The sequence below is a fragment of the Spermophilus citellus genome (assembly GCF_964194105.1).
Source record: "Spermophilus citellus genome assembly, chromosome: 13".
Lineage (NCBI taxonomy): Eukaryota > Metazoa > Chordata > Mammalia > Rodentia > Sciuridae > Spermophilus > Spermophilus citellus.
In genome coordinates, this window is record NC_138193.1 from 57493502 (window position 1) to 57520812 (window position 27311).

Genomic DNA, 27311 nt, shown 5'->3' on the forward strand with positions numbered 1-27311 from the left:
GGAGGCCCCCTTCAACCCATCACCCCCTCAGGTAGGATAAGAAATCAAAATTAAAAATCTAAATCAATTTTAGAATTGGGTGCCTTACAAATTCTCATTTTATGATTTTGAGAGAGAAGACAAACATACTCAATTTCTTCAGCCATTCAATAGCTGAATCTAGCAGTGCCAATTATTGCTTCTCCCAGAAGAACACAGTATAAGAAAATCGGGTAACAAATATTGATAATGAAAAAAATATCATGATAAGTCACATATTGTACCCACCCACCCCAACCCCACTATCTTTGAACACAAAATATCCTCCAGTCTACAGAGATCTGAAGGTGTAGAGTGAGGAAAACCACCTCATGGGAAAGGGTCTTGGGTTGTCTTCTCCCAGGAAGGATTCTTAAGTCAGGAGTAGCCAGCTACCAAAACATACTGCATCAGAGTCAGACAGAAAAAGGACAGATGGACATGCAGAAAACTGCCTTTCAGGCTCTTACTACCTGGTGTTCAACACGCAGGGAAGGTAAAGAGGGGAAGACGAAGAAATCTGGGGGACACAAGTAAAGAAGAAACAGAAAACACCAAGATTCGATGAAAGTGGTATTCTTGCCAGTACAGTATGGAATAAAAACCTAAATAATAATGCATGTGTGTGTGTGTGTGTGTGTGTATAATATATATGCTTTTCAAAAATAAGTTCTCTCTTTAAAGGATGAGGAAGAAGGCAAGAGGAAAAAAGTCCACAAAATCCATTCTCAAGCCCCAGGATATTGCTAGGAGGTTATTTTGAGCATCACATCTCACCTAGTATACACATTTTTTTTCAGACCCCAGGATTTGTTCTTGGCCACTCCAGAGACAAGGGAGAGAAGCCCATACATAGGAAACCCTGGGAGAGACATTTGTTTCTTTTGAAAAAGTAGAGCTTAAAGGAAAATGCCCACTTTAAAGAACAACACAACAGCCACCACTCAAGTGGCCCATTTGCAGGGCCAGGTCCTACTTAATGCTCAAGTTTGAATTGAAGATGGAATTGTTTTAGTCTTGGGTTGACAGGGAGACTCTAGGGTCTGCTCAAAAATGTGATGCTCTTTGAATCGCTAAACTAGCTTCAGGTCTGTGAGTTGAGAAAGGAGCCAGCAGTTTCTATCAGCACCTTGAAGAGTTCAAGATCTCTGCTAAGCAAAAGAAAACCGCAAGCAAAACACCCTGGGTGCTCAGCCCACCATTCAATGCCAACAAGGGATGGAAAGCTGGGTTTTCGGGGAATGTTAACAGAAGCACACGTATATATATTTTTCATGGCATGAAATTAAATCAGATGATGTTCTCTTCTTTTCCCATTTGCATTACGATGGTATCAATAAGAGTGCAGTTTAGATTTCTTTTTAGTTTTTTTAAAAAGAACTTTCACATAAAAATATGCATGTGCCTATATTTATACATATCTATATTTACGTACAATTGTCAACGTCTTAAAGGCTGGGGTTTATATCTTTGCTCGTCTCCTCCCCCCATCGACCCTAATAGAAAGGTTTTCATTTTGCTTAAAAAAATGAAACAATCAAAAAGACTCTATAGCTCTTAGCAGTCACGCTGGTGGATCAGTGAACAGTGAACGAGAGAGGACAGATTGGCGAATCACGGCTGCAGTTCAGCCACACGGGGAGGGGGATTAGCTGCCTTGGGCTGAGTTTGCTGGTCCTGAAGGTTACAGTTTTGGTTAGAGAGAAAAGCCTGTCTAGCATGCTGACTCGGTCTACCTCGAACTTTGAAAGTAATGTCTAACCCTGGTGTCAGTTTTTCACAAGTGCATTAAAAATATAGAGATCTACACTTAGATGCAATCAAATTGAAAAGGACCAGACAAACAGTGCAAAGGTCAAATAATTACTGTTTTATATTGGGACAGTACATTTCATATTTCAACCAAAAGACAAAAATGCAGTTTAACTCAAAGGCACAACAATTAAAACACAGAAAATAATGGCATCTCTCAGATGCCTTATTTCTAAATTAAACAAACAAGTACACAAATTCTGTTCCCTTCCCTCCCCCAATGCAAGCCCACAAGCTTTTCCAAAGTCTTGAGTTTTCAATGCCACGTGGCTTCCATGAGCATTGTGGACTTGTGAGGCGCTTGGATGTAGCAATCATACAAAATGCTTGAGAGGTCTAGCGAATGGCATTCGAAAGGGACCTCAAAGTGCAGATATATCTTTTCAAACATGTTACAGGCTGAGCTGGCTCTTTGAACACTACCACTCTGCTTAAATTCAGGAAGCAGGCTTTAAAAATGCAAAAGGCATACAAGTTGTATTTCAGTGCAAATCTTCAGCTGGTAATTGGAAAAGATTCCAACCAAAAAAAAAAAAAAAAAAAAAATCCTTTGTATCATCTGCCCCTCCCCCCACCCAAAGCCGAAATGAAGAAAAAGCAGAACAAAACCAAAACAGAATTATTACAGATGACTTTGGAGTCATTTAGGAGTCCACTACTTCCAATTAAAGACATTTTTTTTAAAATACATTAACAAATCATTTAAAAAAGAAAAGAAAACCCACAAAAGTGATCTTGCTTCGTTTAGGCTGCTCTTCATGTAGAGAACGAGCTCCTGCATGGAGTGCATTTGAACTTGACTTGACTTGTGTGAAAGTGGAGGCGCTGGATGAGCTGTGAGGCTGTGATGCGCTAGTGACCGCAGCCCAGCAGGGCAGCGTGGGATGGCTGCCTGTTGCTGAGTCAGCCACTGAGCCCTTAGGTCGCGGTGCATCTGTGGATTTTAGGAATGTCCCATCACTTTGTGACACACACTCTGCCGCAGCGTCACAGATTTTACAAATGGTTCAACTTCAATGAAAAAGATTCACTAGAGGCTGAAAACATTAAGACCTCAAAGATATGAATGCAAAAATATTCAGGGGAATGAACCAAATTTGTAGATACCTACATACAAAGTTTCTAGAACATCTATAAAAGCACAGTCATAAGAATTTATTTTCCATTACATTAGTTTATATAAAATGAATAAATAGTATTTATAGATTTAATGTGTCTTATGTACATATACATGTGCTCTGTTTTAGCTTAAATAAAAATGCTACAAAGTGGGAGACCACTTAAGGGAGAAATCATAACCAAAGAGAAAAATCAGCCTTTTAAACTATCAACCCAAAAGCCTCCATAAAGAAGTTTCTGGGTGTGTCCAAAAAGAATCCATTAGGAGAGGAGTTCTAGTAACACTGTACAGCCCCTCCATCCACCTGCGACTCAGAGAGTAGAAATGCGGACTTTCCTCTCACTGATGATGGCCACTAGCTCAGCTAGGGCCAAAGCTCAGTTATTGCTGAAAGTTAAATAGGAAAATAGATTAGACTTGGACCAAATGTCACTTATTTGGGGTGGGGGGAAAAGAGGCATAATCACTTTTGTGAAGTGGGAAATGGAGATCTCATTTATCTCTGAGGTAGGAAAAAAAAATGTTCCAGAGACAAGTAGCATAACAAACTTGGAGGGGAAATGTGCCTTGAGACAGCAGTACACAGCGAGGTCCAAGGACAGCGCACACAGAGATCGTACCGTTGTGTTTGTGGGAACAAACAACGATGGAACTTTCCTAAGCTGTGCGACCCAAAGACACGCTGCCAAGGTGTCCGTTCTAAAGTGAGAAATACTGCTCCCATCCACACGCGGCGGCGGTCGGGGATCAGCAAGGTGTGTGTGGAGGGTGTTTTCTGGAGGTATTCCTGACTTCCTCACGGGGTGAGGTCCACGGTTAAGTGCTCTTAAATCCCGCTTTCAAAGCTTACTTTGGAGTTCTGAGATCAGGATCTCAACTTTAAAAGTCTGTTTCCTTCGGTTTCCTAAGCACAAGACACACTCGGACATTTCTCCTAGGCAAGTAACATAGTAAGCCAGAAAACTTTAAGAAAGGTCTGGTCAACTACTGAGGACAGTAAAGAAGAGGGGAAGTTGCTGAGATGTGAAAATTGCTTAAGAATTCTTGGGTGCTTCGAATTGATTGGAATGTACAGTCTCTCAGAGACGAATTTTTATGGAGAGAGAGAAGCTAGTGGATGCAATCAGAAACCCACAATCCTATGCACTTCCTCGAAAACTTTTACAAAGCTGATTTTGGTAAAGATGGTACACTGAAGTTTACGTGCAAGGGCGGCGTGGGCAGGTCCAATACACTACCTAATCGATCCGACAGGGAGAACCACCAGGGAGGCAGCCCAGCGACCACTCTCTTAGAGCCCGAGACACGTCTTATGACTGTCCTGGAGCTTTGTTCTCTTGATGCCGGAGCTGGAGTAGCCCTCGTCACTGCCGAGGCTCTGCATGCTGCCCCGCTCGTCAGAATCACTCACACTGCTGCTGCTCCAGTCCAGGTCCCCTGTGAGATAGTCTGTGCTTTCCACGTCGACATCGATTTCTTCTGCAGGGCACGTGTGAGAGATGCACGTGTTAGTGAAGTCAATCTGCAGAAAATTCAGGCTGAAACCCAGACCACCCCCAACCAACTTGATAGGAGACGGGGGCTGACTCCTGGCAGTCGTCCTACTCTATCTGCATATGATGGGAGCTAAAGAAACACACAAGCAATTCCTTCTTCCCCGTCAAGCCTCCCCTGAGCAGCGCTGTTCCCTGGCTGGCAGGTGGAGGAGGGAGGACACTTACCCCTGTCAGAGTCTGAGCGCTCCGAGGACACTGTGGAGCCGGTGCTGTCCATCCGCATCCTCTCAATGCCCAGCTTCTCCAGCTGCCTCTTCAGGTGTCGCTGCTCGCGCTGAAGTTGATCTATTTGGTGAACGGCTTTTCTGTCACAATCTTCAAGTTTCTGCAAGTCAAGGGGTAGTTGGTAGAGCCCGCAGGGAATTTCTGAATCAGCAGTAACCCTGCATCTTTCCTTCCAACAGTGATATGTGCCAGCTGTCCCTAGAAGCCATTTGGCGTGTCACTTGTCAAGTGCCTCTTTGAGACAGGAGGGTGCTGGTCAGGGACTGTGGCTTCATCTAACTCCTTCAGCTCCAACAGTGCTGGTACAATGTGGGCACTGGTCTGTCACAGGGAGGCTGAGCTCCAATATGCTGGCATCCCATACCCCTCAACCTGGCCTCCCTGGGCTGCAGCGATCCTTTGAATACCTCATCTTTCTGAATAGAAAATTGCATATGATAGGAGCTAAAGAAACACACTTCTATTTAAAATTATGTTTATTCAAGAACATGTCCCAATTACATAAGCACTTTTTTTGTGTCATGCCCAATCTCAATTAACTTCTGTTTGTTAGCAGGAAATAACAGTTCCCTTTGGAGTCTTGATTCCAAATTGTCCAACAGAAGAGCTTATAAGACACATTTCCATAGATAACTTATTTTTACAAATCTGCCCCCTAGCTTCTCATATTCTTCAGATAATTAAGAGAAGTGTTTAATTGTAGCTGTTTGGCTTTAAATAGAGGCTCTTTTCCTCCCAGAATTGTCATGCATGCAGGCTATAACCAAAATTAAAGTGATATCTGTCCAATCAAGATATGACTATAAAAACATGCCAAGCATTGATTTTAGCTATGGCTTTCAGGAGCTTGAACATCTCTCAAGCTGGTCACTGAAGGGGGCCTCTGGATTAGACACTGAGTTGCTGGGGACACAAGGTGGACACAAAGGCCTAGTTCCTCTCTTGTGGACTCTGCAGTTTAATAATGGGGACACCCACTAGTCACACAAACCACTGCCAAATGTCTACTATGACAAGGGTTGAGAGAGACTGAGATGCCTAATGACAGCACCACCTGTCACAGGAAGGTGATGGAGTCAGGAAAGTCAGCGAAGTCTTCTCTGAGTAGGCGGATGTGGGCTGAGATCTGGAGGATGAGTGGAGAAGAGGGAGGATGTGCACCACAGAGGGAGCAGCATGTGCAATGGCCCTGTGGTAAGAGAACATGACAAGAGCAAGAGACTGGAAAAGGGCTGGAGAGAGGGACATCTGTGGCATGAGATGCTGCTGCATAGGCAGGGAGAGCAAGGTCAGGCGGAGCCTGGTGTGTGTTGGGGAGGTGGTGACACAGTTTGTCCTGAGTGACCCAAGAATTTAAAAAGAGGAACGTGTTGACTTGTGCTTTGGCAGGATTGTCCTCAGGAAGCATGGATAGCTGACTGGAGTGCAGGTGAGAGAGATGTAGGGAGATCCCACATCCTGATCCTGAAGGTTTTATTGAAGTGTGTTAGGGTGAAGATGAAGGTAGATGAGGCTGTGAAATAGTTAGGTCTTGGGGATGGTCAAGGGACAGGAGCCACCCAAGGACCCCGAGTTTCTAGTTTATACAGTTGCAAGGAAAGCTGGATGGACCACTGAACTCTGGACGTGAGGAATACTCGGTTTGAACGTGTTGCATTGGAGATGTCTGTATTCAGGGTGGAGGAGTTCAGAGGACAGGACTGTCCTGGAGAGATGCCTTTGTTTGTCCCTGATAACAACAGATAAGCCCTTACTAGATAGGAAAAGACAAAGAGGCATCCCAAGACACACTTACCTTTATGTGCAATTTGGCTTTTGTTAATAAACTCAATGTAGTGTGTCGATTTGATTCGGGTCCCAGTGGCACCAACACCTTTAACTTCTCTAAGCACAAGCGAAGATGAGCCCGCCTACAAAAACAAGATTGCAGTAGCATGTGAGAATTTCACAGTGGGCTGGAATGAATGACATGTGTACCAATATTCATCGAGGCTTTATTTTTTCTTTTTTTTTAATATATTTTTTTGTTTTTAAAGAGAGTGAGAGAGGAGAGAGGAGAGAGAGAGAATTTTTAATATTTATTTTTTAGTTCTCGGCGGACACAACATCTTTGTTGGTATGTGGTGCTGAGGATTGAACCCGGGCCGCACGCATGCCAGGTGAGCGCGCTACCGCTTGAGCCACATCCCCAGCCCAAGGCTTTATTTTTTCATTTGTTCTTTTTAGACATATATGACAGTAGAGTCAATTTTGACATATTATACTTGTATGGAGTATAACTTAAAACTAATTAGGATTCCATTCTTGTGGTGGTAGGCTTTATTTGTAATAGCAAAGATGGCAACAATTCAAATGACCACCATGGGGCACCGATTAAATACACTATGGCACATCACATGGTGGAGGACCTTGGAGAGAGAATGTGCTCCACGTACTGTGGGAAAGGTCTCTTCCCAGAACTGTTATGAAGTGAGGAAGAGCAAGACATCAAAGCATGAGCATGACATGCTATTTTGTGTAAAATAGACGGTAAACAAGAATCTATATTCATGGTTCCTTTTAAGTTCATAAACTGGAATTATTTGTAAGAGACTAATGACTGGCTGGGTAGAGAGAAGACAAGGAATAGTTAGATAGATAAGGAAGGGAGAAAGGGAAATTTTTACTGAAACTTTTTTTTTTTTTTTTTTAACTCAGGGGCACTCGACCACTTAGCCAAGTCCCTAGTCCTATTTTGTATTTTATTTAGAGACAGGGTCTCACTGAGTTGCTTAGTGCCTTGCTTTAGCTGAGGCTGGCTTTGAACTCACAATCCTCCTGACTCAGCCTCCTGAACTGCTGGGATTACAGACATGCGCCACCATGCCTGGCCTGAATAATTCTTTATACTTTTTGGTCTTTCAACCATGTAACCGTATTGCAATTCAAAAAGTTAATTTTGTTTTTAAATATGAAAAAAGGATGTCATTGCCTTTGCTGTACTAACAAACCTGTTGGACAGCTGAGCAGAACTGCTTCTTGTTCTGGAGCATAGACAATGGTGTGATGGAACGGAGTGGGAGAGAGACAGAGGTTGGATGAGAAGAGAGGAACACTACCCACTAAAGAGACTCTTTTATCACAGAATGACCAGGAAAACAAGAGTCCTGACAATTTTGGAAATTTACCCTTCATTGAAATTTTGATTTGGGCTATATTCTAGAATCAAGCAGATTCCATGAATGAAACAGCCAAGATTTCATGAGAGAAACAGCCAAGATTTGGAGTACCTGCTTAAGCCCATCACCTCCTTAGAGCTTTCCCAAGCCATCCCAGCACATGCAGATGCTGTACTTCCTGGGGGCCTACTGGTTACCACTACTCCCCGGGAAGTTCACTGATCTGCCCATGTCGTTCGGTATTTGCTTCCTAACCATTTGCTGCAAACTCCTTAGTAAGTTGGGTCTGCAGCTTAATCATTGCTGTGTAGGCACAGTGCCCCCAGCGCACACAGGCTAAATAAATGTTTGCTGAGTGGCTTGTGTCATCTGTCCAACTAGACTTTAAGCTTCTAGAGGACAGAGTCCATCTCCACTACATCTTTGCACCTGCAGTTGTACTCAGTCTTACGCCTTCAGATAAATATGCATTTATCTAAGAATATTAAATAAGAATGTAAGGAAGAATGTTACTATATTAGCAAAAGCTGAGAATACAGGTTAAAAAAAAAACCCAAAACCCTCAATAAACAGGCATGATACTGACCTAGGAAGGCAATTCACAACCTCTACCAGATATGGGATATTCCCCAAAGGCAAATCTAGGAAGCTCTGGTTAGATGTTCTCCTGAGCCCCTGCCTCGTCTGGATCATGAGGAAATTTTCCTGGCTGCTCCAGGAACCTCTAAACTTTGACAAGCTTGAGGAGTACAGCATTCATTTCTGAGCTGGGAAGACGTAAGGGCACAAATGCATTATAGTATTTTATAAGACTTCTACTGGCTCTGAAAACCTGTCCTTGTGGAAGAGCCACAAGCAAAGACTCACATGAGCAGGTTGCCTCTCCCACTATTGCATGGGAAAAAAATAAAGAAAAGTGGAAGCTATGGATAAATTGTTCACCATGGACAACATTCCTCAAAAAGAGCCATGAAAATAGATCATGATTTCAGAAAGACAATGAGGAAGTATAACTGGTCACTTCTGTAGTTACATATGTATTCTCACCAGCTTATTTCTTACTGTAAGGTTTGAAGACTGATTTTCAAATCAGGAGAAAAAAGTTAAAAAATTAAAATTATATTTAGACATTTTTGAGCCTACTTGATATTTGCAATGACTACATGATTCACAACAGTATCATTTTAGTCTTTATGATGAGAGTTTAAATACAGATATGAGTATGTAAATTTTTTAGGAAGTTTGTCCACTGATAAAAATGTAATAAAGTCATCTTTCAATGCATTGTCATTTCTAGTTAGACAGCAGTATAGCCCAAAAAGCACTATTTTCACTACCCAAATGTGGGTTTCCAAGGGACACTTCCAGCGTGAAACTAGTAATAAGACTTTCGACTAATCAAGCTGAGGGTAATACCTGTTCATTCAGGGTTTTCTGGCCCAGTTCTAAAAAAAAAAAAAATAGAACCAGAGTTATTTTGTAGAGATCCAAAGTCAACTTCTGTTTTTGGCAGGGTCTTCCTTGCCTTTCCCAGCACCTTACTGCTCCAACCTGATGGCTGTCCTGCCCACATGCCACCACCTGCAGACACCTCCCCATGCCAGAACCTGGGCCAACCACAAAGGAGGGATATTAAACAGGCTCAGTTCCATCATACTATAGTGAAATCCAACCCCTGCACCAGATAAAGAAACAAATGGACTCCTTGGTAACAGCTTCCAGTGAGGATTCTTACTTCAACTGAGACACACACACACACTCCCCCCATCATCCTGGAATCTGGAATCCTGTGGCTAATCCAAGGTACCCCACTGAACTCCCAGATCCAAAACAAGCAGAACCACCACTTGTCTCAGCTCTCTCCTCTCAGTCCCTGTCCCATTTTGACCTAGGTCTAACGACCCTTGGGGAACTAGCAGGGGTTTTGCCACATATACTCACAGCAAGCCACCCGATACCTCAATCTGACCCCTCCACTTGGATCTCCTCCCATAACATCTTCGTGGGATAGTCCTCCTGCTGCCAAGAGCTGCCTCCCAGCTCCCGGCCCCAGCAGAGGGGTGTTGTGCCAAACATTGGCTCCCTCCTGCCCTGAAAGCCTGTTTTTTTTTTTTTTTAATATTTATTTATTTATTTTTTAGTTTTCGGCAGACGCAACATCTTTGTTTGTATGTGGTGCTGAGGATCGAACCTGGGCTGTACGCATGCCAGGCGAGGGCGTTACCGCTTGAGCCACATCCCCAGCCCCCTGAAAGCCTGTTTTAATGCTGATCCATACTGCTTTGTACCTAGGTTATGAACTTTAACAAACTTCACCTGCTAATTCTTTAGAAAGATTACTTTGATTATTATATACAGGCTGATATAGCTCTGGTCTATAGGAACATAGGACCTGAGCCAGGGTCTGACATGGAGTGCTTTGTGCATGGCTGCAGTTATTCTTTCAATCCTAGTTTCCTCTCAAGAAGGGTAATTACTGTGCGCAAACAGACAATTACAGCGCTATAACACTCCTCTTACAACCAACAGGGAACTCCAAGTGTGTCACGAGGTGGAAAGAGGCTATCTGATAAAACTCAGTTTGCTGAACTCTTCCTTAAAGAAAACAGTCCTCTTTTGTCATTAAAATATTTAAAGAAAAAATTAAATCCTTTTTCTATGGAAATGCAGATATTGTTTATGCTAAAAGTATTACTTTTTTACATTTCAAAATCAGCAAATACTTTATAAAGCTAATAAATACAAAGGGAAAGATTGCTTTGTAGCCACACACCATGTAGAAGCAGGTGGAAAGGATTCCAAGGACAGGAGGGAAGCATCTGCCTCACTCCAGGAGAAGCTTCCTGAAGGGCCTGGGCCTCCCTCCTGCACCTCCACTGTAATGGCCACAGAAAGGTAAAGGGGCCAGTGTGCACTAGCCTGCAAAGCCAGGCACATACAGACAACTAAAAGCTCTCTCAGTAAGAAGAAACTATAGCATATTTAGGAGCAAACAGCTGTAACAGTTTGGGAAGGATCTATGGGAAGAAAACTATAAAACATAGCTGAAGGACACAAGCAAATCTGAGTAAGTGGAAAAATAGCACATTCCTGGATATGAACCCTCAAAGTAAAAATGTCACTGTTTCCCAAGTTTGTCTACAAATTTAACACAATTCCAAGAAAACAAAATCTCAACAGTATTCTTTTTAATGCTGGAAAATTAGTTTAAACTTCATTTAAAAGAATAAATGTGTGAGACTGCCAAAATTTTTGAAAAAGAAGACTAATGAGGAGGAATGTGCTGTCCCAGATATTAAATTATATTATAAAGCTTCAATAATTAAAAACAGCATAGGACTAATGCAAGAACAGACAGGAAAATCAAGTGAACAGAATAAAAGTCACCAGAAACAAACCTAAGAATAGATATGAATTTAGCATATAAGGAAGATAACACTCCAGTTCATTGGTAGGGGAAACGTTTGTTTGGAAAATGGCAAGGGAGTGGGGAGGTCAACATCTAAATAAATTCCAACAGATAAAAGATTTAAATATAAAATATAGTCGCATGCCACTTGTCAGTCATGAAGGATGGAAAACCAAAAATCCAAGTGAAGGAAGTTATAACTGAAGGCAGCTCTGGTCTGACAGAAGGCACCTGGGCTATCCAGAGTGTGCCCTTAGACAACTCCGAATGAGCTCTTCTTATATTTCTGCCTCCAGATTTAAGCTTGAATCTATTCCTCTCTCTCTCTCAGGCTGGTAGATGTATAACCTGGGGAACAGTTTTAACAAAAAAGAGTAATACGGTAGGAAGAGAATAGCTCCAGAATTTAGTATTCTATACCTAGGATTCTTCCTGACTTAGATGTAGTCAAGATTGAAAGTGGTATCAAATGAGGTGTCAACGTGCATCTGTGCACATGTGTACATGTTTGGGGAAGCACTGTTATTGGTAATTACTTTTATTTACTGAAGGTGTAACTGAAATTACTCTCTCCCTCAGACTTTCACAGCAAAGTATATGAGAAAAAAAGAATTATAAGGCCAAGGCAGAATGACAGTCAGTAAAGAGGGTAGATAAGTCATTAAGTTCATGGGTGGACATCTTGAAGTATATACTTGTTTCACACATTTCTTAAAGGATTACTATGTGCTACTAATTTCCCAAGTACTGGGATATATGCTGAATAAGATTAAGTCCCTGCCTTTGTGGTGCAAAAGTTTAGTCAGAGTGATCAAGGTAAATGAGTTACAGCAAAATGATTTATCTTAGCTACCATGACAAATATCAGCTCTCACCTGAAGCTCCAGAACGGCCTCCTCTTTGCCCTCTACCAAATGTTTTTTCTCCTCCCTTATCTATAAGCATCTTGTTTAATTTACATTTCCCTAAAAGATTTTCAAGCTTTTGTAGTCTATCATACCCTTCTTCCCCCCCCCCCAAATAGATCATGTTCATTCATTCATTCATACACTGTGGACTTCTTATGTATCTAACTCATCTGTTTTGTTCATTACCAAATAATGGAAGTGACTTTGTCTTCTATTTCTTGTTAACCCACTGGATCCTAGAAATAATAATGCATCTGTAGACACTGACATAAGAGTAGAATGTGATATCTTTGGTAATTCATGATAGCCTTACCTAAGGAACATGATATATCTGACCTTCCTGAGTACTAATTTTTCATTAAAATTGGGCCAAAGATTATTGTCCAAAAAGAAAGAACAGCTTATTTAATTCTGAGGTTTCATCATTTTATCTCTAACCTTGATGTTGCACAGACTTAGCCAATTACTAGTATCATAAATTCTATAGGATAATTAGAGGTCAAATAAAAATAATTTCAGATGTAGTTATGCATAAGCTGCATAGTAAGAAAAAGAGGGTATTTAGTATAGGGTAAGAAGAAACAAGTCTTTTTAAGGAATAAAAAATTAGTCCCTAAAAGTGATTAAGAGTCATAATAGATTTTGGGTTGGGAACAAAGCCTTAAAACAAAAAATCCAGATGAAGACAACAAATCATGCTTTGGGAGGTGGGGAAGTACTTTTCTTCTTTTTCTAAAATAATCCCTTGAGATATTATTTCTCCCTTGAGTGATAACGATTGTCAAATGCATCATTATTACTAACTTAATTGGAACCTGGAAGGTTCTGAAGATCCCTCACAACTGTGCTGACACATCTTTGTAGAAAATACAAAGGTAATAATATACTCAGTGAGTAATGTATAAATAATAACTCATGGTGGCTACATTTTGAAGATATAAGATCGCTTCTTTTTTGGGGGGTGGGGGCGGTACCTGGGATTGAACTCAGGGCCATTCAACCAGTGAGCCACATCCCCAGCCCTATTTTGTATTTTATTTAGAGACAGGGTCTCACTGAGTTGTTTTTGCTGAGGCTGGCTTTGAACTCACGATCCTCCTGCCTCTCAGCTCCCCCAAACTGCTGGGATTACAGGCATGCGCCACTGTGCCCGGCTAAGATTGCTTCTTTATTAATGTATACCTTGCTAAATTTCCTTTCCAGAACCTAATTTTTACTTATAATATTATAATTAGTATGGCTAGTTCTATCCCACTCTTTGACTATTAATTCCTATGACAACAAATCAGGGAGTAGCCCCCAGTGCTCCAGTTAGGGGATTGGAAATTAGTAAAATAACCAGCATTGGTCTTTTTTCCAAGTGCTTCCAAGGGCAAATGCCATCTACCCAAAATATATACTGCAGAAAAGAGACTCTAATGGTACAAATCTCCTCCACTTTGTTAGCACGGACTGGGATTTGCACACTGATCCCTATGCTGACCCTCTATAATGAATAGGTATGCCCTTACCACATGGGGCGACAAATATGGATTTGTTATGACATCCTAGATGAAACCTGAATGTGGTCAAGGGAGTTCAGAAGCAGTAAGAGTGGTGTAATACATACCACAACCCAGGCCCCATGCACAAGTCAGGCCCTCAGCCTTCCTATATGAGAAAAATGGTCATTTGAAAAGTCAAAATGCCAAAGAAAGGACTATAGGGAACTATGATAAATTAGAACATTCTGCCAGAAGAGACCTGACTGAAATGGTTTCTCATGCCAGACCAGATGTCACTGAAATCCTGTTTGACCAAATGGAAATAACAGCTTAGATCAGGCTGCTGAATCTTCCCAACAGAGCACACACAAAAATCTTTTGTCATAGGGTCAGAAGACTCTGGCAGAGGTAACCTGTCTAGACCAGCTGCCTAATTCCAGCAAGGCCTGCATATGTATCATTCCAGAAAAATGGGTGTCTACTATTAAAGGAGATGCCAGAGCCTTCTTTTGAAAGAATCCATTCTAGCACTGCCTCCTGACCTGTTGGCTGCAATTTACATGTAATCACAGTCCCCATTTGCTGTAGGGTTTACTGAAAGGCATTTAGAGCAGAGTAATTCAAAGCTAAGAGAAAGAAACAGCAGAATTATCACCAATAAACAGGACAGAACAACTAAAGGTTAAAAGATTTCCTATATTCAAATAAGAATTGATTAGTTAACTTCAATGGGAAACCAACAGCAATATAAAAACATATAAACTCGGAATTAGCTTTTGCAAGAAATGTGGATGATCTACAAGGAAACAATACAAAACTTTACTTGGACATGGTAAAGAGGTCTGAATAAATTAAGACTCACACCAAAGCCTGAGCGGAAAGACCTAATATGTAAACATAAACTTTTTAAAGATTAATTTATATTGGAACTGTGTGATTTTGATTTTTTAAAATCATCAAAGAATTTGGGGGATGGGAACTGACAGTTTGGTTAAAAATTTGTGGGAAAAAATAAACTGGTAAAAATAGCTAAGAGTATGGAAAAATTAAAAAAGGAAGGAAAATGAAGGCAAGAAGAGATTTGCTTTACTAGCCTCTGAAATAAATAATGGAACCTCAATGATTAAAAATACTTTTATAAAGGCAAGGAAAAAGAATGGCTCAATGAATCAGTGGACTACAAGAACAAGTCTAGGGATAGATTTGGGCACACACAGCAGTTAAGTATACACCAGAGGCATCAATTTCAATCAGTGAGAGGAGACAGATTTCCTGAAGGTAAATGACAAACTGGACAATTATGTGAATTAAAAAAGGGGTAATATCGTCTCTATATATATATCCTTTACACTATTGAATCTTTTTAAAATAAAAGGGTCGGGCAGGGGATGTAGCTCAGTCATAGAACAATGGCCTAGAATGTGTGAGGTCTTGGGTTTAATCCCCAGTACTTCGAAAGGAGGGGATAAACTCTACAGTATATAAAATTAGACAAAGGTTATTTAACAGCAACACATACTCACACACACATGAAAATTCTTCAATTGTGCTAGTAATACAAGAAATGCAAATTAAAACAAATTGCCTTTGTGTATTTTTTGTTGCTGTTGTTTTTGACTTATCAAACTGATAAAAGTCTTAAGTTATAATATCAACTGTAAAGACATAAGAAAAATACTGTCTGTAACTTGCCTGGTGGGCAACCTAATAATCAACATCTAAAATCATAAAAACCTGTATGCCATTAATTACACAGCTACAAATTTGTCCTATGGAAATAAAGATGATATTGAACAGAGGTGTATCTACAAGTCTGTTTGAGGAAGCATTAGTTACATTGACAAAACACTGGGAAGAACCTACATTAGGGGAATGGTTATAGGAGTTACGACACAACCACATGACATAATGCTGAGCATTTACTAAAAGTAATGCTGGAGATGGAGATTTAATGACAATGGAAAATGTCCATAAAGTAACTTGAAAAGAAACAAACTACAATTATTTAATATATGATCCTATGTTGATTTTAAAAATATACAAAAATCTAGATGAATGTGGAACAAATGTTACCAGTTGTTATCCCTGAGAGGCCTATTACAAATGATTTTTATGTTTTTTGTGCTTTTCTGAATTTTCTTATTTTTTTACACTAATCTATATTTTTAGAGTTATTTTCCAAAATAATTGGAAAGAAATATTTTGAAGTTCTCTTAGTTTCTTTCTGACAAAATTTTAGTTTTTAGTATTATTTTCTATATTTCTCAAATATTTTTACAAGATGAATTTAAATAACAAAAAAGAAAAGGAAAGGAAACACCATGTATACCAACACAAGGGTGTTTCCTTAGGAGGTTTCACCCCCACCCCCACCCCCCAATTAGTTACAATGCTGCAGGCCATGGGACAACAACAGGGCCAACAAACAGGACCTCGCTGGAGTGATATGGAAACAGCTCCCCATGGTAGGGCCTTGGTCATTCCTGGGCTCAGTACTCCCAATGCCAACTACATGGCTGTAGGTACTTAACCAATGCTTATTCTACTGAGTAGAAGATACCATCGCCACCATTCTAGATGTCTTCTTTTACCCTCCCACCAATATCAAGTTACTTAAAAGTCACAATGTTGAATCTAATATCCTCATAGTGGATCCTGATAACCTAGAGTAACACTAATTATTAAGAACCTCTAAGGTACCACAGAAAGGTTTCACCTAGCTACTTTTTTGCAATACTGGGGATTGAACCCAGGCCCTCACCCATTCTAGGAAGGTGCTCTACCATTGAGCCACATCGGCTCACCCACAGAAAAGGTTTCTAAGAAGAAGTATAGTCAATTATACAATTTCCTAATTTTAGAACTTCTTATCATAAGTTGCTTTTTATTTTTGAGAGCCCTGACAATCTTTTGTTTTAAGTAAAAAAAGGCTAACACGTATTAGCATTTAGCAGAGTAGTATTCTTTATAGGCATCAGCTACCAAAGCCAGGGAGAGTATAAGAGTAGCTCTTTGATCTTAAAACTAAAAAACTCTTAAGTATCTGCACAAACAAAGGAGAAAAGCCTGACAATTTTAAACTCCTTCCCTGAACTGCAGCAACCAATGCTTGGTTAAATTAAGTAAATTGAGTCCTTACTTTCTTCTCTTCTGTTCACATGCTCTAGACCAGTGAAATAATTATTAAGACCTTATAGGACCGAATTCTAAAAAGAAAGGAAAGTGGGGGGTGGGGGGGGGAAGATTAATCCTTTCATAAGTAAAAATCGACTGGTCATATGGAAGCAATCTGAATTATAAGTAGCTAGCCCAAATAATGACTTCAAATCCAGTTTTCTAGAATTTTTGCCTCCATAGAATCCGGTGAATACTTCAATCACTTAGCATATTCATTGAAACAGTCCCTGCATGTTTCTCTTTAGACAAACCACACATTTCTCTGGGATGAGGACCTCACTGATTAGATGCCCTGGTATGAACTCACCTAATACCCAGTACACAGCCCAAGCTCTTGGGCCACAAGTAGACAGAAAATAAACACCCCTGAGTTTCTAAAATAAATGATGCCTTAACATTGTGTGGAATTCTTGCAGAGGTAAAAGGCACAAAGAGGTCTAGCTAGTCTAAGAGTCTTTACCTGAAAGGATGAAATTTTAGTAATTGTACAAATAAATGCCTAATTAAAAGGTTAGAGGAGAGAAGGAGAACTAGAAGCCTTCTCAGCAGAAATAGTCCCTCCCAGTTTACCCAGTTTGCTGCAAAGGCAGAAGAAAGGAGCAAATCTAAAGATGAGAAAGGAAAGCCACAGCTGCCCACCTTTCCAAAGATAATACCTTTGAGTTTCTAGTTCACAATGTATAAGTTCTAAGCACAAAGGAAACATGGTCTGTCACAATCGCAGAACAGCTAAGAGGGAAGAAGGGATGGGGAAAAATTACATGTACAGTGAGGCACTCAACCAACATTGTACACGTGCGTGTGCACACACACACAGAAGATATTGCAGTGAGGAAAGGCTAAATGTTCATCCTTTTCCAAGATCTTCCCTGATAAGGGTCTAGTCTGCCCTTTTACTGATAAAACATCAATATCGGGCTGGGGATGTGGCTCAAGCGGTGGCGCGCTCGCCTGGCATGCGTGCGGCCCGGGTTCGATCCTCAGCACCACATGCCAACGAAGATGTTGTGTCAGCCGAGAACTAAAAAAGGGAAAATATTGGAAATTCTCTCTCTCTCTCTCTCTCTCTCTCTCTCTCTCTCTCTCTCTCTCTCCTCTCTCACTCTCTCTTTAAAACAAACAAACAAAAAAAAAAACAAAAAAAACATCAATATCATTCAGATCCTGACTTTCAGAGTCAGACTCCTTTTTCAAAGAGGGTTTGCATGAAACAGTCACATGTATTTACAGAGCCATCGTTACACATTATCTTCTTGTTCATGCAGGGCACCGAGAAAGCCATTCAATTTGGATGGGTACCCCACATTTCAAGTTGATGGGAGCTCAGAGACTAGAATGAGACTTGCTCGATGGTTCTCAGCCCTGGCTGCACTCGAGAATCACCTGGGGAGCTTTTGAAAAATACTAGTACAGAGTCTCAACCCAAACCAATTAAGTCAGAATTGCTAAGGATGAGGTCTGGGCATTTTTTTTTTAAACCTCCACAAAAAATTGCCATTAATTGTTTTTCAGCATAGTAAAAAGCAAGTAGTCATTTTTTTTAAAGAGTCTTTACTAGAGAGAGAAAATCTGCTTTACAATATTCCATGAAGAGGGATAGTTTTGATTATAGAAGATTGGCAAAAATGTTAATAATTACTGAAACTGGTGGTGGAGACAAAAGACTCGATTACATTATTCACTCTACGTTTGTATATTTGAAATGTTCTATAATAAAAAGTTATTTTATAGAATCAGAAGAAATAAACATCTATTTTCTACCCCCATAAAATACACAAGTGAATGTATATGATGTATTTAACATGAAAAGATTTTTTAAAATGTTAAAATAGAAGCATTGCAAATGATGGTAACATGCAAGCAGAGTTGGGAACCACTAGGCTATGTCACTGAAGGATGGGCAACTTCATTTGGAAAATAAAGAATTAAATAAGCAGTAAGAGGCAATCAAGGTGAAAGAGAATCAACTCAGGCTTGTGGCACAATGGAGCCCAGTGAGGGGAGCAGGCCTTCTCTTGTTGGTCACCATCTCCAAATTTCTGCCATACACACATTTGCTTGAATTTTGAGGATCTTCATTCACAACTAAATTGCAAGTTTACTCACATGTGTGTATACACAAGTGTGTATGTGTGTATACAAGATTTAAGACAGCATTGCCAATTATATTCAGTAATATGTACATTTTTAAAAATGCTATTTGTAGAAATATGGCCTAGGAATTAACATGCTATAGTCTGTGGGATAACTACATAAAGGCATTTATTCCTCAGGAGTCCTCTGGGGCTGGGGACGGGTCAAGGGTATGGTCTTTGGAACTGTCAAGCTCTTCATCCACTCAAGATTTATGGGCAATGCTGCATAAAGGGCCCTGAGTAAACTCTTAAATCAGGTGCCACCCATAGGAAGAGAGAAAAATAAAAGCAACCAAAAACTTGAATAGAAAATGCATCAAAACACCCCACATTCCACCTCCCAAATCCCCGGCTCACCTATTCTTCTCCATTTCATTGTGAGTTGATCTGAAAGAGGAAACAATAAGATTATTCTTGTCTTAAAGGACTAAATTTCAACATCAACACAATTATTTTAACTTTTTTCTGTCCAGAGTTGGTAAGATAAAAGAGAAAGGGAGAAAAATTCATGGGCTCTAAAGAAATTAGTCCATTTGGGAAGTTAGATAAATGTAAATATCTATAACAGAGTTCAAAGAGCAGTGACATTTCCTGGTACAAAAGTAATCCTTTTGAAGAAAGGAAAGAAAAGAGTCTATTTATACAAAGAGAAAAACAGCAGTGCAATGTAATGTGAATTTGGGTTATATAATACTACAAAGCTTTCTTTAGGGTAAAACAGAGGAGGTGGCACCCCCACCCTACCCCTGCAGGTTTTTCTAGGGATAGCATACACCAAAATTTAATTTAAGTTGTTTGACTATAGCTTACAGTTTAAAACAGTAAAATAATCCTCCCCCAATCTTTTGACTCCATGAATTAACAGATGCTACTGTTGAATAGCTATCAAGTGATTTTAGGGAGGGGTTTCCAAAACTCAGCTTAACACAGAGATAATTAGATAGTTAAAGCAGAAGTTAGGGTGGAATTCAAAGTTCAGTTTTGCCACTGACCAGTACTATAGACCATTTAAAAATTTTTACAATCCTATCCTTGATTAATTCTTCTGTAAAATGGGAATAAAAATTATTGCCAATAAATCACTGAAAAGCATGGATCAGTGAGGTAACAACTGCAAAATTAATGAGAAAGCCTTGGATAAAAGGTGGGGGGGTGTAAAATTATATTTATTAGTGTGTTAATAGTTGACTTTGAAGATAAGATCTAGTTTAAGATTCTATGGAAAAGTTTCCACAAAGTCACAGGAAGTCAGTCAATGTGGCCCCTCTTCAGTGTCCTCATCCAATGCCTTCCTAACAAGTTATGAACTTGGCAACCTCCAGCCTTACAAAGGAGCTGAATCTTGACATTTCTTACTGAAATTTTCTGGAATCTAATCAGCTTAGGAGTTTATGCCATAGCTCAGGTCCTGGATTCTGTGGGGCCATAACTGGTGGCCTTACTGAGTCTAGGAGATAAAGTCTCCCAGCAACCATGGAGGAAGATTACCTTGAGGATGCACAGTTACTCATTTACATTGGGGACTTCACCACCAAGTTCACCTGCACCACAGATGGGAGGCAGTGAAATTATATGTGTCTGGGTGAGTGCAGGGTGTTGTCTTGAAATGGGAAACTTCTAGGCCTGCACTAAAATTTCTCTTCTACGAGGCCTTTGGGAGATGAATTTTTATTTATGAGGAAAAAAGAAATGAGAATAATGATGGTATTTTAAGCTTTAGAATATTTACTTTCTAGGTAAATGATACATGGACCTCAAAACTTAAAGCTTTCAGTTGATTTACCTTTGGCTTTAAATTATGTGGCATTTTACTTTTAAATGGGAATAAGAAATTGGAGTCTTAACAGATTTTTTTTTTTTTTAATATATGAAAGTAAATGACAACAGCTGGTCAGAATTTCCCCGTTTAGCTCTGGTCAAGGGCCATCAGTAAGTAGGTGGAAAGTAAGGCGAATAGGTTGAAAAGGTAGTAGAAAATAGCAGCCTGCACGGTACTCATATCCAACATTTCTGGATTCTTTAAAGAGATGTATATAGAGAGACAGATTTATATATTTATATAACATTGAATTTCCAAGAAAAACTTAAAAAAAAAAAACCATAAGATGCACAACTCTTTCCAAACTCTGAACAGAGTCTTGGAAACTACAAATTTTACCTAATTACTTAAGGGTGTCGAAACATGGTGCTTTTTAAAGGGAGACGTCTACCTAATGGCTAGGTCATTGCTGAAGTGCATTTTATTTGCTAAAACTGAGTTAGTTATTAATAAAAAGTAACCATTTCAAAAGTGATTGAGTCAGAGATTGCTTGCTGCCTATTGATGGTTATGCATTTACATTTTTAATTAAAGCATTATAAGAATACATAGGTATCCTGTGTCAAAACTTTTCCATGTGATTATTGAAGATTTGGTAACTCTTGAATCACTGATAAAGGTCAAATTACAGATGAAAAGATAACTAAGTCAAACTACAGTGTGAAAAATGAGAAATGTCCTTGGGTTCAGAAAGACTCTTCATTGTCAGTTCAGCTATTTAGCAGGTTTTTGTTTGTTTGTTTTATGGTATTGGGAATTGAGCCCAAGAGCACCCTACCACTGAGCTACATCTCTAGCCCTTTTTATTTATTATTTTGAGGCAGGGTATCTCTAAATTGCCAAGGCTGTCCTCCTGCCTTAGCCTCCTGAGTTGCTAGGACTACAGGTGTGTGCCACTGCACCTGCCAGCCTCTGTCATAAAAGAACTGAACTTCCTCTTCACATGACTGCCAAAACCTACTTTACTAATGTGACAAAACATATTTTGAAAAGCTCTAGAGTTGGGAATGGTGGCTCATGCCTGTAATCCCAGCTACTCCAGAGGCCGAGGATTGCTTAAACCCAGGAGTAAGTAGGAGGCCAATCTAGGCAACCTAGTGAGATCTTGTCTCTTAAAAAATAAAACAACAATAAACTCTAGATTTCAATTATAAATAATTACTGATTTAAAAAATTAGTGGGCAAGGAAAAAAATGTTTCATCTTCCCCTATTCCAGTAGTTTTTGGATGGTTCCCAAACAATCAATATTCAAATTTCTTTTTTTTTTTTTACAAACAGCTTTTAAATAAACTGCATTTTCAGTTCCCAAGAAGTTTGACATAGTAGTTAAATCTTATTTTTTTGTTGTTCAAGGACAAGTACTGCCTCAGACTCTATAAGCAAAGAGCACAGCATTTCAACCTGAATAACCAGGAATAAACTACTATTCTGTAAACTAGCAGTATATTCTCCCCTGCCCTCATCTCAGTTCAAAATCCTGATCATATGTGGCCTTGGATATAAAGCTGATTCAAACCAAGGAGTCAAACTGTCTTCTCTGTTGAGATGACTTACTCCTCAGCTAAGGGACATTCTGACAGGTCATGAAAGAAGTGATCACACTTAAATACAACTACCTGTTCTTGCTTCATATGTTTGCTTGGTGCCATCTCCAGGTAAAATCATAGTCCCTCAGAGCTCCAAATGCCACTTAATATAGTACATGAATTCCTTGTTAGTCAAATACATGGACAACTCTGATAGTCTTTTGTCTCTAAACATGGAAAGCAAACCAAACCCATTAATAGAAGAGATGATTTTTTTAAAAAAAATATCAGGAATTGTGGCCACTTTGTAGGAAAAATGCTTGTTACTAAAAAGAATCCATTTCTTGGTTTAAAATTCTCAAATATCAGTTTTCTTTCCTAATCATCTTTTCTGGACCAAGCCATTTATCTTCAACAACATCTTCTTTTCTACTTTCCACTACTACTGAAAATCCCCCCACAATCTTTCTGTGAAACTTAGGAAAAAATAAAGTGTTAAGGTATTTAAGCATTAATAACATGGACAATAAAAGCGAAAGTAGACTATGCTTTTTCAAAAAAAAAAATAAACTGAAAGGCTTCACAAAGTTTTTTCAAACAAAAATTTAAAAGTTTAAACTGTAACAAAATGCAACACAGCTCAGTTGTTTTGATATCATGTATAATCCAAGTCAATACTTATATCCTTCCTAAAGGGTTTTAGCCCATCCACAGAATCATTGGCTACAACCTTCAGGTTATATTTAAGATGGGAGGACAAGGAAAATCCATCAGGTAATTAGCAGGTTCATCCTTCATGTGCATCTTAGTCAAGAGCATGGCACAAAGGTGCTACTCACATCCTGTGATTCTACTAATACTAAGGACCAGGGGTGAACCAAGGCCAGACTAGGCAACAAGAACAAGTGAGTTTTAGGTTTAAGTGGGACCTTTCTAGCCTTAAGTGGTCTGTATTAAGCCCACAGTGGCTGCCCACATAGTTATTTGCAACAAGTTATTCATGAGAGTGAGAGAAGGATAAGGATTCTAAATTAGTGATGAAAATGTCAATGATTTTAATCTAGCAAGAAAGGTAAACTTGAATGAATCTAATAAAACAGAATTCCTAGCCAAATAATATTTTAAGGGAAAAGAGAAGGAAAAAGTGGTAAGAAGAATGATGGAGTATTTATATGTACCAGGAACTATGCTTAGGACTTTAATATATAATTTCACTGACCATTAATTAAATACTTTCCAGTAAAATTTATAGCTTTTAAGAACTATAAGGCAATTTGTGAGGCTAACACAAAAAGGTAACATATTAGTAGTTTAATATTATTAGTTCCTCCATCACTAGAGAGGTAGGCTTTAACCTCAATCATTCATCTTTGCCATTATAAATAGATGTGACAAATTAGATTATCAGACAAACTACTGTGTGATACTTAATGTTTATAAAATCTTCATTATGAAAAGTAAATTGAAAATGTCCAGCATTTTGATCTATAGAAAACTGGCCCTGAACTTGCAACTTCTGAAGGTGAAATATTGACATGATTGCTAATCTCACTTAAAGCTTTCACAAATTTTTGTTCAGCAAGGGGAAAAAAGCAAAATTAAAATTTAAAAAAGATCATAAAGAAATGCAAACATTTTTCTTTCTCTTTTCAGTCCTCTCAAACTGAAGGACTGCTTCCTCAAATGTCTTAAGACCATGTGTGCATTACTGAATCATGATCACTACTTAATGTATTTACAGGGTTATAATCACAACAGACAACTACATTCTGCCATTTATATCACCTACAGTATAATCTAGATGAGAAAGAGAAATATTTACCAAATTACCTGCTACTGCTGTTATTCTTCTTGGATTTATTCCTCCGTTTTAAGGCATCTCTGTCCTTGTTATTGTATGGTAACATGGAGGCATAACCATGTTCAGCTTCTAGAAAACCGGAGGATCCAGTTAATGAATGAGCCTAGAACATTTAATACTCCATCCCTTTCAGTTTCCCCCTTTTCATTTATTTATTTATCTTTAAAAGAATATTGTGGAAATAACTAAACAGAGCAAGGTGGAATTCTGAGAACAATGATTTTTTTTTTTTTTAATTGTGTGAATACCCTTAGTTCCAAGCAGGTGTAAAAGAAGATTCCAGTTGCTCATTGTTGAGAAAGACACAGCAAGTGGCTAAGCTCGCCGAGCTTTGGTCGCCCATTAGCAATGTCCAGCAGGTTGGTGTGGATTAAGTGGGAGCAACCTCAGGCGAAGGTGAGGGGCGAACCCCGACCCGGGGCCAGGCGAGACACTGCTCCTCGGCTTGGGAGACAGGGCGCCGGCCCACTTGGGGGCTGGCGGGCACCAGCGCAGGTGAGGTAAATCAGAGGGGACTGGCTGAGAAGGCTCTGGGCAACCCTCCTCGCAAGGGGGTGGGGAGGAGGTTGCGCCCAGGACCTGGGGGACAGCAGCTTTTTTCTCACCCCCATTCATTGCTTTTGGGGCAGCAGAGGCCTCCTTTCAGAGCGCGCGTGGGGAAAGCCGGAGGGGTTGGGAGCGCTCGCGGTCGCGCTCTCGGCGCCTCCAACTACCCCCGGAGAGGCTGGGCTCCCTGACCCACCGCCTAGTCCCTCAGGACCCCCGGCCCCGGCTCGGGCCAGACGCCTCCCAGTCCCCGTGCACCTCTCTCCCGCCGCTCCAGATAGTCGGCCGCCTCCAGCAGCATCTGGATGTTCATCCGAACCGCCGCCGCCATTCTGCACCGGGGGCCGGAGCCACGGGACCAACCCCCACTGCCCACAGGCTCGCCGCGGCCGCCGGACACCCGCGCCCCGCTGTGGACCCCGCGGAGCAGGGCTGAAGGAGCCACTGGCGAACACGCTCGCCGGGAGGGGGAGGGGGCCAGTGAGCTGGGCACCGCCGACACGGTGACAGAACCCGGAGCAGAGCAGCAGCCGCCACCGCCGCGGAGTGTTTATCCCCGACTCACCATCCCCCCGCCCCCAGCCCCTTCTCTTGACAGGCCCGCTTCGGCTGCGTTCCTCATTGGGCACCCTAAAGAATACCCCGCCCCTGGCCTTGTGCGATTGGGAGAGGACACCACAGCTCCGCCCCGCAAAGTCCGCTCCTCTCGGTGGTTGGTCACGCTTGACAAGGCCCGGGCTCCACCCCCCTCTTTCCAATTGGTGACAGGATTCGCTACTCCGCCTCGTGCTTTTTCCCTGTTTTCCATTGGTTCTATACCGACAACCGGGCCCCCTTTTGCTTTGTTAGTATTGGCCAAGAGCTGTAGAAGGCTAGCCACTTCACCTGCCTCCCATTGGTGGAGCCTTCGGACACCTCCCAGCTACGATGATGTCACCTTTCTCCAGGTCCGGTGAGCCCTGAGTGGCTGGTGGCCAGCGGCCTCGCTACTCCTCCTCAGGTCTGGCATTGGCTGGAAATGGCTGGCCCCGGCGCTGGGTGGTGCTGATTCACCGGCCGCGGCGGAGTTAGGCTCCGCCCGACCCCTCCCGGTCCTGCTTCTGACCTGTTGCGAGTCCTGTCTCTGGGGAAAACTTCGGGGACCTGCTAAGTGTCCCTCGAATGGAAGGCTGGCACCTCGCGTCACCTGGGAGCTCATCCCCGCTCGGGTTCGGGACCGGAGCCTTTGGTCTGGTGCTGTGACCCCGGAGGCCCCCGGCTTTTCCAGAATCCGGCAGCCGTGAACCCCCAGCGCATCCTCCCGGGAGGGAGAGCTTCATCAGCAACCCAGCAAGTGGCCGGTGGGCCAGGGGCTCCAGAGGGCGCCACGTGACTAAGGGGCTGGAAGGAAAAAGCCTGGCCGGTGTAAAACGCCACCCAGCGTTTTTTCAGGAAGCGCTGGAATCCGGCTGCGGTACACGGAATTGAGTTTCTCTCCGAAGGCGCTTACCTCCCCCGCCCTGCCCCGGGAGAGTGGTGGCAGAATTACTCTTATCACGCAAGTGGGTCTTAAGAGCTCAGAAATTAAAGTTGAAGCTGAGTAAGCTGAACCCCAAGATTCTTTGGCCTAAATCTCTTTTAAGGTTTTTCCCTTCCCTTTTAATTCTAGATAAAAACAGGAAGGCTGCAGGAAGGTGTGTTTGTGTGAGGAGTGGTACCAGTATAAATGCTTACTATAATATTATGTATAAAAACCAAAAGTTTAGGATTGTTCCATAAACCTCATCAAGATTTTTGAAATGAAAGCTCTCTGGAGACTCAAGTAATGTACATTGTTGCACATACTGACATTTCCTTTAAGTTGGGAGTCCCCAAGGTTGAAATGAATAAAGCATGATTTTTTTTTTTATAAAATGTATTTTTTGTTGCCAATATGTGATAGTAATAGCTTACTGTATTACATATGTTATTTCTAATTCTCAATATAATCCCATGAGGTAGGTTGTATTAATTACCTACATTTTGCACATGAAGAGACAGACCCAGCTAGGCTAAATGATTTTCCTCATCCTCCATTCAGCTGCAGAGATGGGAGCTGAACCTAGGTTTGAATTACCCACAGCCCAGGTGTTAGTTGTACTAAAGACATGCAGAAAAAGATTTCCAGATTGAGTCACAAAACACTGATACTCAAGCTCTGGGTAAAGAGAAAGACAAGTGTGTAAATACAATTGTGGTGGGAAATTTTTAAAGTGTTTTTTTTTTTTAATGGTCCATAAATCCATTAAAATTGAACAAATTAATTAGGATAAACATGTAATAAACCAAGACTGACATGTAGGAAACACATTTTCTAGGTTTAATGGTTAATTAGAAAAAAATTATGAAAACAGTAATTAAATAACACATACTGAAAGTAAGCTTTTCAAGAAGGCATAAAGTTGAGAATGGGGACATAATAGTTTCGCAGAGTATTTTGAAGTGCATGTTATTTGTAAAATAAATTTGAAAAAAATCAACAAAATGCAATCCTATTAAAGTATCCAGCCTGATATACTAGAAATATTTTGATTTCCT

The 27311-nt window shown here is 40.7% G+C and overlaps 1 protein-coding gene across 1 annotated transcript; it reads right to left on the reverse strand.

Moving 5' to 3' along the window:
• Positions 1-268: 268 nt before the first annotated feature.
• On the reverse strand, positions 269-25529 carry MXD1 (MAX dimerization protein 1). The gene is made up of 6 exons (XM_081264191.1): positions 25014-25529; positions 24179-24278; positions 19360-19389; positions 6527-6641; positions 4672-4831; positions 269-4429 (listed from the first exon to the last, which is right to left on the reverse strand). The coding sequence occupies exons 1-6, from the start codon at positions 25084-25086 to the stop codon at positions 4242-4244; spliced, it is 666 nt and encodes a 221-aa protein (XP_081120317.1). The 5' UTR covers positions 25087-25529; the 3' UTR covers positions 269-4241.
• Between the last annotated feature and the right edge of the window lie 1782 nt (positions 25530-27311).